The sequence below is a fragment of the Pipistrellus hanaki genome (assembly GCF_964339955.1).
Source record: "Pipistrellus hanaki genome assembly, chromosome: 2".
Lineage (NCBI taxonomy): Eukaryota > Metazoa > Chordata > Mammalia > Chiroptera > Vespertilionidae > Pipistrellus > Pipistrellus hanaki.
In genome coordinates this window covers 189,335,210-189,350,354 of record NC_140504.1, presented here as the reverse complement: position 1 = coordinate 189,350,354, position 15,145 = coordinate 189,335,210, and the positions used below count along the sequence as shown (strand labels likewise).

Genomic DNA, 15,145 nt, shown 5'->3' with positions numbered 1-15,145 from the left:
CTATGCCAAGGACTGAACTCTGATACATTCCCACATAACACCCCTCACCCCCAGGCAGCCCATTCATTCTCTGCTGAAACCTGGACCCAATTACACAGGAACTGCAAAAAAGACAAGGAAATGGGGGCAGATGCGGTCAGGGTGCTCAGAGGGCATTCCCTTAGACCATCCTCTCCCCCCAAACACCTGCCCTGTCCTAACATACCTACCAAAACCAGGGTCTTAATACCTCACTGTACACTCAGCCCTGATACGTGGGCTCTCACCACTTATGCCTGCTCCTTCACAGTAGCCGCCTGTTTATAACTTGGGGCACAAGTGTCTTGTGGGGTGCTCCTGGGAGCACTGAGGGAATGAGCCCCACTGCAGGTGTGGATGGAGATGGGGAGCTTTGGAAACAACTTCAGACCCACGCTGCCCAGTGAACAGATGTGGGGTTACTCGCTCATCCGGAAATGCAGATCCCATGAGCCTGCAAGGGTTAACTCAAGGTTCAGAGCACACACTAGCTCAGCACTTACTTGCTAAACGTGAGTTTCCTCCCTGCTGTCCAACACCCCACCCCAGCCCTTCTCCATGGCTCAGCTTTCAGGATGTCAGAACAGACTTCTTCAGGCACGGAGGGCCCGGCTGCCCTCCAGGGGGCCCTCCTGAGCCGGCAGACTCCTCCTCAGGCCCGCAATTGTGGGAGCCCCAAACCCGGCCTCCAGGTCTCCAGTTCATTCCATCACGGGAGGATTCCCTCCCACCAGGGGAGCCCGGGCCTAACCAATGAACCTTACTGACAAAGCAACAGGCTGACGGTTGGTTGGAACGTTTCACTTGTGCTGTCCACGCGGACACTGTGCCGAAGGGCCTGAGAGCACCCCTCCTCCCCGCATGAGGAGGATCGGGAGAGCGAACAGTCAACGCGGGAAGGAGAAAAGAAAGCTGTGTACGAGACCTCGGACCACTTCTCTTCCACTAACAGGAGGGGCGGGTGAGGGGTGAAGGCAACGAAGGAAGGGGCAATGTGACTACACCCACGGCATGTCCCCTTTCCACAGAGCCAGGACATGGCTCTGTGCTCAGGATGCTGGCTGGTGAGGGCCTCGGAGAGAAGCTGACAGCCAGGAGAAGCTGACAGCCAGGAGAAGCTGACAGCCAGAGGCTGGGCAGCAGCATCCTTATTGCTTCCTGTGGGAGGTGAGGCCTCCCAGCTCCCTCAGGCAGGGAACCAGTCCCATCAGGCAGGAGGCGGGACACACACACACACACACACACACACACAGGGACCTCCTCTGGCAGTGCTTCCAGGCAGCAGAGGCATCAGGAGGGCTGCAGTGAGCTGGCCGTCCTCATCCCTGCTGAGGCCACCGAGCCCTCCTGCTCACCCCCAGGTGAACACTCTCCGTCTGCTGCTCAGTCCTGCCCTGCTTGGGAGAAGCTGATGCTGGACTTGAGTCTCCTGTCCTGACGCAAGGTGCATGCATTTGGGAGGCAAGCAGGTAGGGGAAAGGGACACAGTGACATGTGGAGCCTTACGATTTTCTCCTGGGGAGTTAGCAAGAGAGGAGAAACCAAGGTGGCGGTGTAAGTAAACTAAATTGCCGCCTCGCACAACAATTTCAAAACTACAACTAAAAGACAAAACGTCTATCACCCAGAACCACGGGAAAACTGGCTGAATGGAAGTCATACAACTAGAAGGAAAGAGAAAGGAGCACAAGTGCTGAAAAGCTGAGGTTCGAAGGCACGCGAATCAGGCTGGTGGTGGATGACTCTGCGCCCGGCTTTTTTTCAACCCGAAGGGAAACAGCCCCTGATCACTTTGAAAGCCAGTTTCTGGGGTCACGCGGGGGACCCAGACACCTACAGAGAGAAGCTGGTCTGTCAGCCAACGGGTCAGAAAGTGAGGGTGAGTTTTTTGCAGAGGTGCACGTAGCAATCATTGTTTACTGCACTGGAGTGCGGGGACATGGGGACTTGGAAGCGGAAAGGCAGAGACAGCTGACGGCAGCCATCGCAGTTTGCAACGCCCCAGCCTAGTGACACCTGAGACCCACCCCGCCCTGAGACCCCACCCCTCACATTCTACAAACCCACCCAGGCTCCATACAGCAGCTTCTGCAAATAAATGGCCTGCCCTGTGGCAGCTTAAGGAAATAAACTGCATCTCCAGTCAGACTGCTCCAAAACCGCCAAATCCCAAACAAAGAGGAGAAAACTGTAGTTCTTGTTGTAGTTCCTATTGGGTGCCCTCAGACAGTAGCTGACCTACACCCTATTGGAGATCCAGAAACTAGTGTATCTAGTGGTCTGTGTGTGACGACACCAGATTTCAACTACTCTCATGAGGGACACATTTAAGAGGCAGACTCAGTGAGCACCAAAGCCCTACTGGAACAAGTCCTGCCCCATAAATGTGTCTCCAGCACAGCAATTCTTCCATTATAGACCCAGCGGGTCCTCACAGCCAATTGGCCTGGAGGTCAATTCCTCCCAATGATACCAGCAATCAAGACTTAACTATAGCCAGTTTGGTTCAGTGGATAGAGCATTGGCCTGCAAACTGAAAGGTCCCAGGTTCAATTCCGGTCAAGGGCATATACCTTGGTTGCGGGCACATCCCCAGTAGGAGGTGTGCAAGAAGCAGATGATGGATGATTCTCTCTCATCGATGTTTCTAACTCTCTGTCCCTCTCTTCCTCTCTGTAAAAAATCAATATATTAAAAAAAAAAAAAAAGACAACTACAAGTCTGTACAGTCCACAAGGGTGCACCAAAAGTGTCCACCTCAGGTAACTGAGAGGCTGATCCATTGAACCATATAGGACACCCAGCACACAAAGCTACCCTACCAACTCAGGGAAGCAGCAAAAATGCCAAGACAAGGAAACAGATCTCAAACAAAGGAAATGGAAAACAAACAACTGGACACAGAGTTCAAAACCACGGTTATAAGGGTTTTCAAGAATTTCCTAGAAAAGGCCGATAAATTTAATGAGGCCCCCGAGGATATGAAAAAGAAATTAAACCAACTAGAAATTAAACATATACTGACTGAAATAAAAATATTCTACAGAGACCCAACAGCAGACTAGAGAAACACAAGAATCAAGTCAAAGATTTGGAATACAAAGAGGCAAAGGACACTCCTCCACAGAAGCAAGAAGAGAATCCAGAAAGTTGAATATAGTGTAAGAAGCCTCTGGGACAACTTCAAGTGAACCAACATCAGAATTATGGGGGTGCCAGAAGAAGAGAGAGAGCAAGACACTGAAAACCTATTTGAAGAAATAATGACAGGAAACTTCCCCCACCTGGTGAAAGAAATAGACTTACAAGTCCAGGAAGCACACAGAACCCCAAACAAAATGAATCCAAAGAGGATCACACCAAGACACATCATAATTAAAATGCCAAGAGCAAAAGACAAAGAAAGAATCTTATAAGCAGCAAGAGAAAAACAGTTACCTACAAGGAAGCACCCATACGATTATCAGCAGATTTCTCAACAGAAACTATGCAGGCCAGACCGGAGTGGCAAGGAATATTCAAAGTGATGAACAGCAAGAACCTACAACCAAGATTACTCTACCAGCAAAGCTATCATTCAGAATTGAAGGGCAGATAAAGAGCTTCACAAATAAGAAAAAGCTAAATGAGTTCATCACCACCAAACCAGTATTATATGAAATGCTGAAAGGTGTTCTTTAAAAAGAGGAAAAAGAAGAAAAAAGTGAAGATAAAAATTATAAACAACAAATACCTATCTATCAACAAGTGAATCTAAAAACCAAGTGAAAAATCTGAGGAACAGAATAAACTGGTGAATATAATAGAATCAGGGGTATAGAATGGGAGTGGATTGATAATTCTCGGGGTTAAAGGGGTGTCTGTGTAGGGGGTATGGGACAAAAATCATACACCTATGGCTGAGGACAGCGGGAGGGGGGGGTGACGAGGGGAGAGGTGATAAGGGCAGAGGGTAGGGTGGGGACCGGGTGGAGGGGAGCTGGGGGGGGGGGGGGGAGAGAAAAGGCAAAACAATTGTAATAATCTGAATAAAGATTTATTAGATTTTTTAAAAAGAAAAGGAAAAAAAAAAGGAAGAGAGACTCAGTCTCCCCAGAGGCAGCTCCATGAGGCGTGCATCACACTGCCCCCCGAGTCATTTAGAGCTCAAGTCCACAAGAATCAGCAAGTCACCAGGAAGGACCCGGAGACACAGGAGCACGAGCTGAGATCACTGGCTTCGGAGCTTGAGCGAAGAGATGCTCAATCACACGGCGGGCTCTGGGGAGGGAGGCCGGGCCAGCACACACACCAGGCTGGGCTTTGATTCTCGTGTGCTGGGAAGGCTTCCCTCTCAGGTTGGAGGTGTGAGGTCTGGACAGCGCCCCCTCCCTCCCTCCATCATACCTGGAGGTAACAGCTACCCCTCGCACCCCTACTCTTCTAAGGCCTTAAGATAAGAACCCTGAAAGGGGAGAGCTTCCTTTTATGTGGAACCGAGGGGCTTCGGACGGTCAGCTGTTGTACAAGGGAATCACCCGGGTGATCGCCTGCCTGCAGATGGGGCACTTCTTGGGCTCTGGCAACGCCTGGTAGCAGCTGGTGCAGGCACACACGTGCCCACACTCCAGGAACACGCACGACTTGAAGTTGCTCAAACACACGACACAAGTGCTCTTCAGATTCTCCCGGTCCTCGGGCCTGGCTCGGCTCAGCAGCTGGGCCTCGTGCTCCCGGAACTCCTTCTCCATCTGCTTGAGGCGCAGGCGCTCCTGCCACTGCAGATACTGCTTCCGGAGGATGAAGAAGAGGGCGACGCACGTGGCAAAGCCGAACGCCAGCGTCAGGACCTTCCAGAGCCTGGCGCTCCACTCCTGCTTCTGCAGCAGGCTGTCAAAGTCCTGGCTGCTCAGATAGTACTGCATGCCCTGCTTGGGGGGCTGCAGGCGGATGGAGTTGTTGTCCAGGACCAGTTCGCCCACCCCTGTGAGCGAGGCCCCGACCCTCAGCATCTCCTCGGTCTCCTGGACGCCCTTGGGCCGCTCCCCGCTGATGTAGTGGCCGATGGTGTCAGCTAAGGACTGGATGGAGGGGTGGAACTTCTCATACACGGTCTCCAGGCCAAGATCCACGGAGTCCAGAGGCTTCAGCACTCGCACGGCCACACCCCGGGCCCCCTGGTGGGGGACCAGGTCAAAGGGCACCGTGTTGGTCCTCTGGTGAATGATCTTTGAATAGTCATTCCTAAAACAATAAGAGAACTCAAGATAAAGTAATGGACAAGCAAACACCTCATGCCCAGGAAGAGATGGAGATCACATACATGCCAGAAGGACAGGGTAAAATCTGACACGGCTAGAAGAGGACAACAGAAATCAATATTAGCCAAGTGCCTCAATTTGTTAGGTTCTCAGGGCTTTCACTGGGCAACAAATGCCATCATAGATCACCTCTACCATTGATTTCCTTTAGCCACTTTATAATAAGTATCCAATTCTTTAAAAAATTAAAAACAGAACTACCAGATGATCCAGCAATCTCAATTCTGGGTACTGAATTGAAATCAGGGTCTTGAAGAGAGATCTATATGCCCATGCTCACTGCAGCATTGTTCACGACAGCCAAACAGGGAGGCAGCCTACATGTCCATGGACGGACGAGTGGATAAAGAATGCCACACACACACACACACACACACAGAGGATTATTCAGCATAAAAAGAAGAAAATCCTGCCTACTGGCGTGGCTCAGTTGTTGAGCACTGACCTATGAACCAGGAGGTCACGATTCGATTCCCAGTCAGGACATGCCCAGGTTGTGGCAGATCCTGTGTAGGGCGCGCAGGAGGCAGCCAATCAATGATTCTCTCTCATCACTGATGTTGCTGTATCTTTCCTCCACTCCCTTCCACTCTGTGAGCCAATTCTATAGGTCTGCTGTACAACTGTATGCCTCTAATTAACAAAACTGTTTCATAACACTTAGACATTTGTTAAAAGTGGTTGAGCCTAGACCTGTGAGCTGGGAGGTCGCAGTTCAATTCCTGGTGAGGGCACATGCCCGGGTTATGGGATCGATCCCCAGTGGGGCCGTGCAGGAGGCAGCCAATTGGTGATTCTCTCTCATCATTGATGTTTCTCTTTCTATCTCTCTCTCCCTCTCTTTTTCTCTCTGAAATCAATAAAAATATATATTTTTTAAGTTTGTTAAAAGGGTAGATCTTGTGAAGTATTCTTATTATAATAAAAAATAATAATAATAATAAAATACAAAACAAAAACCCACTAGGGTCATTTGAGAAAATGGTACTCCATTTAAAAACAAAATAATCCACAAAATCATTTTAATAAATACTGACATCATTAATCCAAACCATACGTGAGTAGTTTCAAACTTTGGTGGTCATATCAACGAATTCCCCTGTCCTGGAGACACTAATCGGGCAGGTCTGGACTGGGGCCCAGGAACCTGCATTTGAACAAGATGCCTCGGTGACTCTAAGTTAAGAGGTCCTCAGACCACACACACAATATTAACAACGTTAAGAAACTGGCCTACACCCTATTCCATGAGAAGCTGACTGTCGGGTCTCAGCCAGCGGAGAAAGACTGGAGAAAGGCTACGTACCAGAGGTGGGTGGTTCGGTTCCACACCATCTTGTGCTCCTGAACTGTCAGCCGCTGAATCACCCCCTTGCAATTCTCCACAAACTGACTGTTGAGCGTTTCTTTAACAGACCGCACAGCTCCTAAATGGAAACCAATTATTTTATTTCCAAAGCATTGCTATGTCCTTCCCTTTAAGGTCATTTAAATTTTGTTTTTAGTTGGATTCATTTCACTAATCAAAATGGTGACTATGTGATCTGCCGGAAGCCCATTGTCATCATTAACAGAGAGATGTGGACAGGGAACCCGGAAGGGTGGTCAACCTTAAATGCTCTGCAAGGTCAGAGCTAATCACTCACTGTTTAGATGAGACTTGGTAGCGGAAGCAGCCTCCACCCGTTAGTCTTATGTAAATTATTGCTGATTGGCTATTATTGGAATCGCCTGCCTAAAGGCTATGGGTGTATCTCATGATCTTAATAAAAGGGATAGCAAGGCCAGAAAGGGGGGGGGGGGGGGGAGTGTAGTCCTCCCCCTAGAGGTGGGCTCCCACGTGGCCCCCTATATTCCCAAATTAATACTTTTCTAGTCTCTTTCATTTGTGTGTAGCCTCCTTCAGAAACCTGAACCCTGAACCGTGCGGGATGTGAAAGGGGTTCCCACAGGGATCAACCTAAGTTATGCTTTGTGGGTCCTCTTCCAAGCACTCCAGCAACCCTGTAAGGTAGACATTCTCTTAGCGATGGACAACAGAGGTTCAGAAAGGCTGGGCAATTTTCCCAAGGTCACACTGCAATAATCCAGGTCTTTCTGAGCCCCAAGTCCAAGTTCTGGACTACTGCCCCAAGGATACACAGCCAAGAACAAGCTTTTAGAAGAGGAAGTTACTTTTCATTTTACCGAGTAAACAAACATACCTTCAATGACAGCGTAAGGCACACATTTTCCCGGAGCTTCGGAAAGGACACTCTTTAAGTCTTTCCCCAAGTTGATTCTTTTCGCTCCCTAAAGGCAAACAACATATTAAACTGACTACTGAATACTAACATGATCAATCAGACTGAAAGGGCAAAAAAAGACTACCGTATTTTCCGGCATATAAGACGACCCCCTAATTTTACAGTTAAAACATAGGTTTAGGCCTATATTCGCTGTATAAGACTACCCCCCACTTCCGAGGCAACGCCAGTTCTTTTTTTAATAGACCGCCTCTCTGACTCTGGCCAATCTGAGCAGGATTTTTACTAGAACACAGTGTCGTCTTATACGCCAGAAAATACGATATTCACTGTTTTCATGTTGAGAGGAGAAGGAAATCAGGCAGGAAGAAGACTATAGGAGATTCAGAATCCAAAGCTGTGTCTGAGAAGTTTCAACATACAAACAGGCAAGGGGCACTGCCTCCCCCTGCCATCTGCAAAATGGGGTGTCATACATATACAATAAACATATGTAATCAATAAACATATTTCAATATATATATATTTGTAATATGTTTATTTTTTTATTTAGAGAAGAGAGGGGGATAGACAGAAACATCGATGAGAAACGTCATAAGCTGCTGCCGGAAACCGATCATTGTCTCACTAATAGGAAGATGTGGAAGGCTTGTCAACCTTGAAGCTCTGAAAGGTCAGAGCCAACCACTCCCTATCTAATTGAGACAATGATAACTGAGGCAACTTCCCTGTTGTGGGGCCAACCCTGGAGTCAAAATAAGACCACCGGAGGCTGCTGATTGATTAAAACAAAACAAAACAAAACAAAAAAACACACAGGCAAGAATTTATTGAACTGGCCAGGACGGCCGCACACAGGTGGAGTCCACACTCAGGACCGCACTGCACGTTCCAGGTGTAGGCAGTCCTTTTAAAGGTCTAAACCACAAAATTTTCCTTTGTTCTAAATTCTAAATTCTAAATGCTGGGAACAGCCCACAGGGTCTGTTCCCAGCCACATCCTGCTGGATGTTGGAATGTGGACCTATCTTGCGAAAGCAGATACTACAGAAGCAGAGCTGAGCAAACTTAATCTCTAAAGGTTATCTGCAGTTTCAATTCCTGGAGCTACTGAGTCAATGGGAATCAATCTCCTGTGGCTCTGCTCCACAGGCTCAGGGAAACTGCCTTAGCCTCTAGGTCTCAATCTGGAAGCTGAGGTAACTACCCTATTGTTTAAGCGAGTGAGTGAATGCAGAAACCAGAATAGCAGGTTAAAATTCAAACAGTAGTTTTTACCTAAGTATGGTAGCTACTATACTTCATTCCCCACCAAATAATCATGTAAATCCTTACTGATAAGATAATCTGCCTGTTACTGGAATTACCTGCCTAAGGGCTATGGGTATATCCCATAGTCTCAATAAAAGGGATAGCAAGGCCAAAGCAAGGTGGCAGTCCTGCCTGGCTCCCAATATTTCCAAATTAAATCTTTTTTTAGTCTCTTTCATTTGTGTGAAGCATTCTCCAGAACCTGAACCCTGAACCTCAAAGAATGTGAAAGGAGCTCCCAATCTAAAAATAATTAAGGCTTGGTTGCAGCCTACCCGCAGGTTAATTTCTCCATCATATGCCTCCTACACAGACCCTATTGGGGATCTAGCCTACAACCCAAGCATGTGCCCTGACGGGGAAATGAACCATGACCTCTTAGTTCCTGGGTCGATGCTCAACCACTGAGCCACACCAGCCGGGCATATCCTTTCTCCAGTTAATGGAAATAAACACTCCTTTTCATCTTCGTTTTTAAATGAAACGTATGAACCAATTTGTATGCCACAGGCTGAATAGATGTGAATCTTCTCTTGACAATACAGAACCATACATCCAAAGGTTCGTGTGTAAAGCATCTAAACAAGTGCCCAGTGCATGGCCGGGGCCGGGGCACCGGCTGGCATGGTCATCACCAGGCCTTTATGAACTCACGCCCTGCATTGTACACCATCATAAAGGGGTGCGTTTGCTGTACAGGCACGGATCTGCTACCTGGTGCCAAGCACTGTTCTATTTCCAGTTTGTCTTCTTCCCTTTCACAATCACACCTGCTGCTGTCTTCCTCTGACAACCACTAGCTCTCCCACCCCTTCCAATTCAGTTTCCCACCTGCTGTGCTTGGGAACTGTTCTTTCAAAACTAAGAAAAAGTTGCTGGGCGCTAGGGATTCCGGGATGAATGGAGGACAGTTTTCACTTCCACAGTATTCCCATCAACAAATCTTAAGGATGCCAGATGAGTTACCTCTAAAGAGATGAGATACTGCACACGTATTAAGGTCACTGAGATTAAGCTACTGCTACACAGTAAAAGAGCAAGGTCAACAAACACTTATTAACCACCTACACTGTGAAGAAAAATTGTAAAATAAGTCATAACAGCTAACAGTGTGTTTGTTTTATTGTCTTTCTCTACTGGACTACTAGACTCTAGGAAAGTTAGGGCACTCAATATGTATTTGCTGAATACATAAGCACTTACATATGCTATAGCACTTTGCTAGCTCTTTAAATGTATAAATCCATTTAATGCATACACCATCTTATATAGTAGACATTATTAGTCTCAATTACAGATAAGAAAACTGAGGCTCAGAGAGGTGAAGTGACTTGTCGCAAGTCACACAGCTGATAAAATATCCACCAGGGGATGGCCAGTTAGAATTTTTTTTTAAGGGCTGGAAGAGGAATATGGTGGGATTGAATCAAGCTTCAATGCATCTACTGTGATTGAACAACTTAATTTATCTAAGTCTCAGTTTTCAAAAATATGAAAGATGGGGAGCATGATCTCACAAAATTTTTATGTGGATTATATGAACCTTAAGATGTAAAGAATCTAGCCCAGAGGCTGGCACATAGTAGGCACACAATAAACATGCATTCCTATCACTATAAGAAATAGTGATAACACACAAACCTGATATAGAAGTCCAGTAATCTGATCAAAAAAATAGAATCTGAAATATGAGGAGTCCCAAATCTTCTTACAATAAGGGGCCATTTCCATCCTCATTTAGGAACTAATTGGCAAAGCTGTTTGTTTGTTTTTGTGTGTTTTTTTTATTAAATTATTATCTCTGTACATATCTTACCATTGCACCCCCCCTTCCATACATACCCTCCCTCCCCAGTTTTGTGTCCATTGGTTGTACTTATGTGCATGTATACAAGTCCTTCGGTGATCTATTATCTCCCTCAGATCTCCCTACCCTCCCCGCTGTAATTTGACAGTCTGCTTGTTGCTTTACTGTATCTATCTTTTGGTTCATCAGTTTATAATGTTCTTTATTATCCATAAATGAGTGAGGTCATATGGTGTTTCTCTTTCATTGACTGGCTTATTTCACTCATAATTGGCAAAGCTTTTAAGGTCATCCAAAAACGGGTGCTGGAGAGATCACCCTTTCAAAGAATCCCACATCAGGTCCGCCTGATGCAACCTGATTTCTGAGTCAGGAAGTGAAGTATCAGTTACACTCAGAGCCAGTCACTTTCGAAGTGACTTGGTTAATCAGGGGAAGAACAGGGCAGCTGGAATTCCCCTAAGGACCCCATTCACACCACAGATTCAACTGTTTGGGAACTTGGTTCATTCCAGACAGACTCCAAAACTCCTCTCCCAGAAGAGATTTCACACATTTGTTTCTAAACCAACTAACATTATCAGAAAACAATCGGATAACGAAGTTGGTGGGTTTAGGAATCCATCTTTCCAATAATAAATGTCCAATGAAACCCTAAAGATTGTAATGTAAGAATGTCGGCCAACACGATTCCACATTTATTGAGCATTTAATCAGGTACTGAATCAGAAGTAAGATAAGGGCTCTGTTTCCAACCTAATGAGGTCCATCGCTTCCTCGTGGGCCATTCACCCTAAAGCAATGTCCTCAATCAGGAAAAAAAAAAAATCCCACACGTGGAACTAAAATATCTTAAGTTTCCGTTTCAACCTGACTCACTTGTTAAGACCTTTCCTGATTTGCAATCTGGAGGCAATTTTCACTTTCATTTCAAAAGTTACTGAATAGAATAAAAATAAGATGGAGTGTCTTATGTAAGCTGTAAAGTGCAGCTGGAGAGGGTTAGTTTTTAAGTAACTTAAGATATTAAAAGAGGAAGCGTCTGGAGAAGCAAGGAGTTGAGTAGCTACAGTGTCTGCACTGGCTGTTCCCTCTGCCTGAACCGCGCTTCCCCCAAGACATCTGCAGGTCCCCCTCCTTCCTGGCTCTGTCCAAATGCCACCTTATTGAAAATAGCACACCTCCGTTTCTGCAGCATCACATCCTCCCTTCTCCCTGGAGGATCTATCCCCACCTGGCACACCACCCGGCTTGTTTGTCCCTGGTCTGGCTTGGTGGGAGTAGAATGGAATCTCCACGAGGGCAGGGGCTTTCGTCTGTTCTACCCAAGCGATATCCCCCAGAGCCTGCAGCTTCGAGGGTCAATAAATATGTGAATCGAGTCGTAAAGTCAAGATTCCTTCTGCATCTTGGGAGGAGCTTGGCGGAAAGAGAGTCGTGAAGCAGTTATCACAATACCCCAATTCTGGTCCCAGGTCCTCCTCCACTTCCTGCCCGGGGGACACTCTCCTGGGCCCAGTTCCTCTTTTTGGGTCGTTTCCGACGGTGGCCTCGCCCAAGGCGAACTGGGGGCTCCCCAATCCCGGAGCCGGAGAGCACACCGGCTGGGGACCGCACTGACCTTGAGATCCTGGGCGACCTGGGCCTTGTGCCGGTACACGGAGTACAGGCAGGCGGTGACGACGGAGCTGGTGCCCAGGAGGAGGAACTGGCCCAGCGAGGGCCCCCCGCCGTTCTCCATGGCCGCGCCGCGCCCCGAGGCCAGGAAGGGACCGCGAGCTCAGGCCCCGCCGCGACCCCCGCCCGGAGCCGCTCCCTCCGCCTCGCTCCGCCAGGGACAGCAGCCCCCTCGGCCCGGGGACCTTTCCCGGAAACACTTGTGTGGTCGCCAAGCGGTGTCGTCATCCCACGCCGGAAGTGGGGGCGGGGAAAGAGCAGACCGGAAGGTGGCGTTGCCGGGGTGACGGCCTCGCAGCCAGGGCGTCCCCAAGGGCGGGGCTTCCGGAGCCGGGTATGTGGAGTGTTTGGAGGAAGCTGAGCCAGGGGTCTCGTTTCTCCCAGATCCCACTCAATTGTGTTCGGTGCACCACCAGCACGGAACACAATTGATTGGTCGGCGTGTTCCCAATCTCAGTGCCGTTGATGTCCTAAGGGTTTGGGGCTGTTTAATGTTGTTTGACGTCTCCAGCATCAGATTAGAAGGAAAGAAGAGGCTGGGTAATAAGCATTTTATGAGTATTACACATTTAAGTTTCAGGGCAACCTTTGAGACTTGGGTTTTATTCTTCCACTTTACAGATGAGAGAATTAAGTATGATAGCGACCATACTTCGGTAAAAACTGCTGTTTGAATTGTAACCCTGCTATTGTGGCTTCTGCACTCACTAGCTTGCTTAAACAATAGGTAGTTAGCTCAGCTTCCAGATTGAGACCTGGAAGCTAAGGCAGTTTCCCTGTGCCTGTGGACCAGGACCACTGGAGATTGATTCCCACTGACTCAGTAGCTGCAGGAGTTAAACTGCAGATAACCTTTAGAGATTAAGTTTGCTCAGCTCTGCTTCTGTAGTATCTGCTTTCGCAAGATAGGTCCACATTCCAACGTCCAGCAGGTGTAGCTGGGAACAACCCTGCAGGCTGCTCCCAGCATTTAGAATTTAGAACAAAGGGAAATTTTGTGGTTTAGACCTTTAAAGGGACTGTCTACACCTGGAACGGCATAGTAGTGAGTGTGGACTCCACCTGCCTGTGGTGCTCTCACGGCCGTCCTGGCCAGTTCAATAAATCATTACCTGCTTTTTTAATCAATTAGCAGCCTCTGGTGGTCTTATTTTTGATTCCAGGGTTCGACCCCACAACAAGAACAGGCCAAAGAGATTAGGGCAGTAGTTGGCAAACTCGTTCATCAACAGAGCCAAAATATCAACAGTACAACAATTGAAAAATTTCTTTTGAGAGCCAAATTTTTTAAACTTAAACTTCTTCTAACGCCACTTATTCAAAATAGACTCTCCCAGACTGTGGTATTTTGTGGAAGAGTTACATTCGGTCAAGGGCATGTCTGTACCTTGGTTGCGGGCACATCCCCAGTTGGGGGTGTGCAAGAGGCAGCTGATCGATGACTCTCTCATCGATGTTTCTAACTATCTCCCTTCCTCTCTGTAAAAAAAAAAATCAATAAAATATATATTAAATAAATAAATAAATAAATAAGGGGAAGAGCATGCCAGTCACTCCATAACCAACAATTACAAGCGCCTCCTGCATCCCAGCTACTGGAGTAGCACTGTGTTGTTAAATAGCCAGGCTCTGCTCTCTGGATGTTTAGTGTTTTGTGAAGAAGCAGACAGAAGCAGGGAATCCACTCTCCCAGGCCCAGTGAAATTAGTGCAAGCAAGAGGGGTGCAGTTTACTCTCCTCCCAAGGGAAGAGATTTTAGTTCTGTGAACAGGTGGGGGTCATCTCCTACCCTGAACCTGACATGTTCCTCCGACTCAAAGATATACTCAATGACAGCCAATTTGTTTTTTGTTGTTTGTTTGTTTGTTTTAAATATTTTTATTGATTTCAGAGAGAAAGGGAGAGGAAGAGAGAGATAGAAACATCAATGATGGCCAAAACCGGTTTGGCTCAGTGGATAGAGCTCCGGTCTGTGGACTGAAAGGTCCCAGGTTCGATTCCGGTCAAGGGCATGTACATTGGTTGCAGGCACATCCCCAGTGGGGGGTGTGCAAGAGGCAGCTGGTCAATGTTTCTCTCTCATCGACGTTTCTAGCTATCTATCTCTTTCCCTTCCTCTCTGTGGAAAATCAATAAAATATATATGGAAGGAAGGAAGGAAGGAAGGAAGGAAGGAAGGAAGGAAGGAAGGAAGAAAGAAAGAAAGAAAGAAAGAAAGAAAGAAAGAAAGAAAGAAAGAAAGAAAGAAAGAAAGAAAGAAAGAAAGAAAGAAAGAAAGAAATATCAATGATGGGGATCAAGCCTGCAACCCAGGCATGTGCCCTGACTGGGAATCGAACCCAGAACCTCTTGGTCCATGGGATGACGCTCAATCCACTGAGCCACCACAGCTGGGCAATGACAGCCACAGCCAATTTTGGAAACTGGTCTGTAAATCAGAATTCCACTGGGGGGAAATGGAAATTAAATTCTGTAATCTCGATTTTCCCAGGAAGCTGTCAAGGCTGCAGTGGATACTATTAGCCACAAGGAGGCGCAATGAGCACAGGACGCCAAAGGCAAAAATAAGAGGGCGGGAGAGTGAGGGAGATAAAGGAATGGTGGGTGAGGGAGGGTCTGGAGATTTAAAGGGAGCACTAAAGCTAACTGTGGATCCACGCTGGGCTGTATCTAGGGGCCCAGTTCATCTCAGACCTACTATTGATATTTGCCAGCAGGCCCTGTGACCATCACCCCTGTGATGTGCAGGGTCCCGCCCCTCCCCTTAGTTATTGACAGCACCTGCT

The 15,145-nt window shown here is 47.4% G+C and overlaps 1 protein-coding gene across 1 annotated transcript; it reads right to left on the bottom strand.

The window, feature by feature from the left end:
* Positions 1-4,038: 4,038 nt before the first annotated feature.
* Positions 4,039-12,597, bottom strand: MUL1 (mitochondrial E3 ubiquitin protein ligase 1). Its single transcript, XM_084875063.1, has 4 exons — positions 12,304-12,597; positions 7,523-7,610; positions 6,625-6,745; positions 4,039-5,241 (listed from the first exon to the last, which is right to left on the bottom strand). Exons 1-4 carry the CDS (start codon positions 12,421-12,423, stop codon positions 4,512-4,514), a joined length of 1,059 nt encoding a protein of 352 aa, XP_084731189.1. The 5' UTR covers positions 12,424-12,597; the 3' UTR covers positions 4,039-4,511.
* Positions 12,598-15,145: the final 2,548 nt, after the last annotated feature.

Coding starts and splice junctions, on each gene's coding strand:
- MUL1 (XM_084875063.1), bottom strand. CDS start 12,423: ATGGAGAACGGCGGGGGGCCCTCGCTGGGCCAGTTCCTCCTCCTGGGC. Junction 7,611..12,303: donor AGGTCGCCCAGGATCTCAAG/GTCAGTGCGGTC, acceptor GTTTGCCTTTAG/GGAGCGAAAAGAATCAACTT. Junction 6,746..7,522: donor GCCTTACGCTGTCATTGAAG/GTATGTTTGTTT, acceptor GTTTCCATTTAG/GAGCTGTGCGGTCTGTTAAA.